At 70.2% G+C, this 208-nt stretch overlaps 1 protein-coding gene across 1 annotated transcript in view; it reads left to right on the top strand.

The window, feature by feature from the left end:
- Positions 1–86: 86 nt before the first annotated feature.
- Positions 87–208, top strand: part of LOC104502391 (exostosin-1-like) — a gene marked incomplete at its 5' end in the record, with an annotated part of 2969 nt that continues 2847 nt past the window's right edge. Inside the window, one exon of the mRNA XM_010146355.1 lies at positions 87–194. Within this exon, the coding sequence (XP_010144657.1) occupies positions 87–194 (108 nt within the window). The remainder of the gene's footprint in view (positions 195–208) is intronic.

Raw genomic sequence — 208 nt, 5'->3', positions numbered from 1 at the left:
CAGGTACCGGGTGGGCAGGGGGATGGGGGACGCCCCTCCCCGGGGTCCGGAGGCTCTGTCCCAGCCTGCGTGGGGTCCTGTCCCAGGCTGCCTGCATCCCCGTGCTGCTGAGCGACGGCTGGGAGCTGCCCTTTGCCGAGGCCATCGACTGGGGCAAAGCTGCTGTTGTGGGCAATGAGAAGCTGCTGCTGCAGGTACCGCGGCCGGA

This window comes from Buceros rhinoceros, unplaced genomic scaffold (assembly GCF_000710305.1).
Source record: "Buceros rhinoceros silvestris isolate BGI_N320 unplaced genomic scaffold, ASM71030v1 scaffold33312, whole genome shotgun sequence".
Lineage (NCBI taxonomy): Eukaryota > Metazoa > Chordata > Aves > Bucerotiformes > Bucerotidae > Buceros > Buceros rhinoceros.
This window is presented reverse-complemented; position numbering and strand designations above follow the sequence as displayed.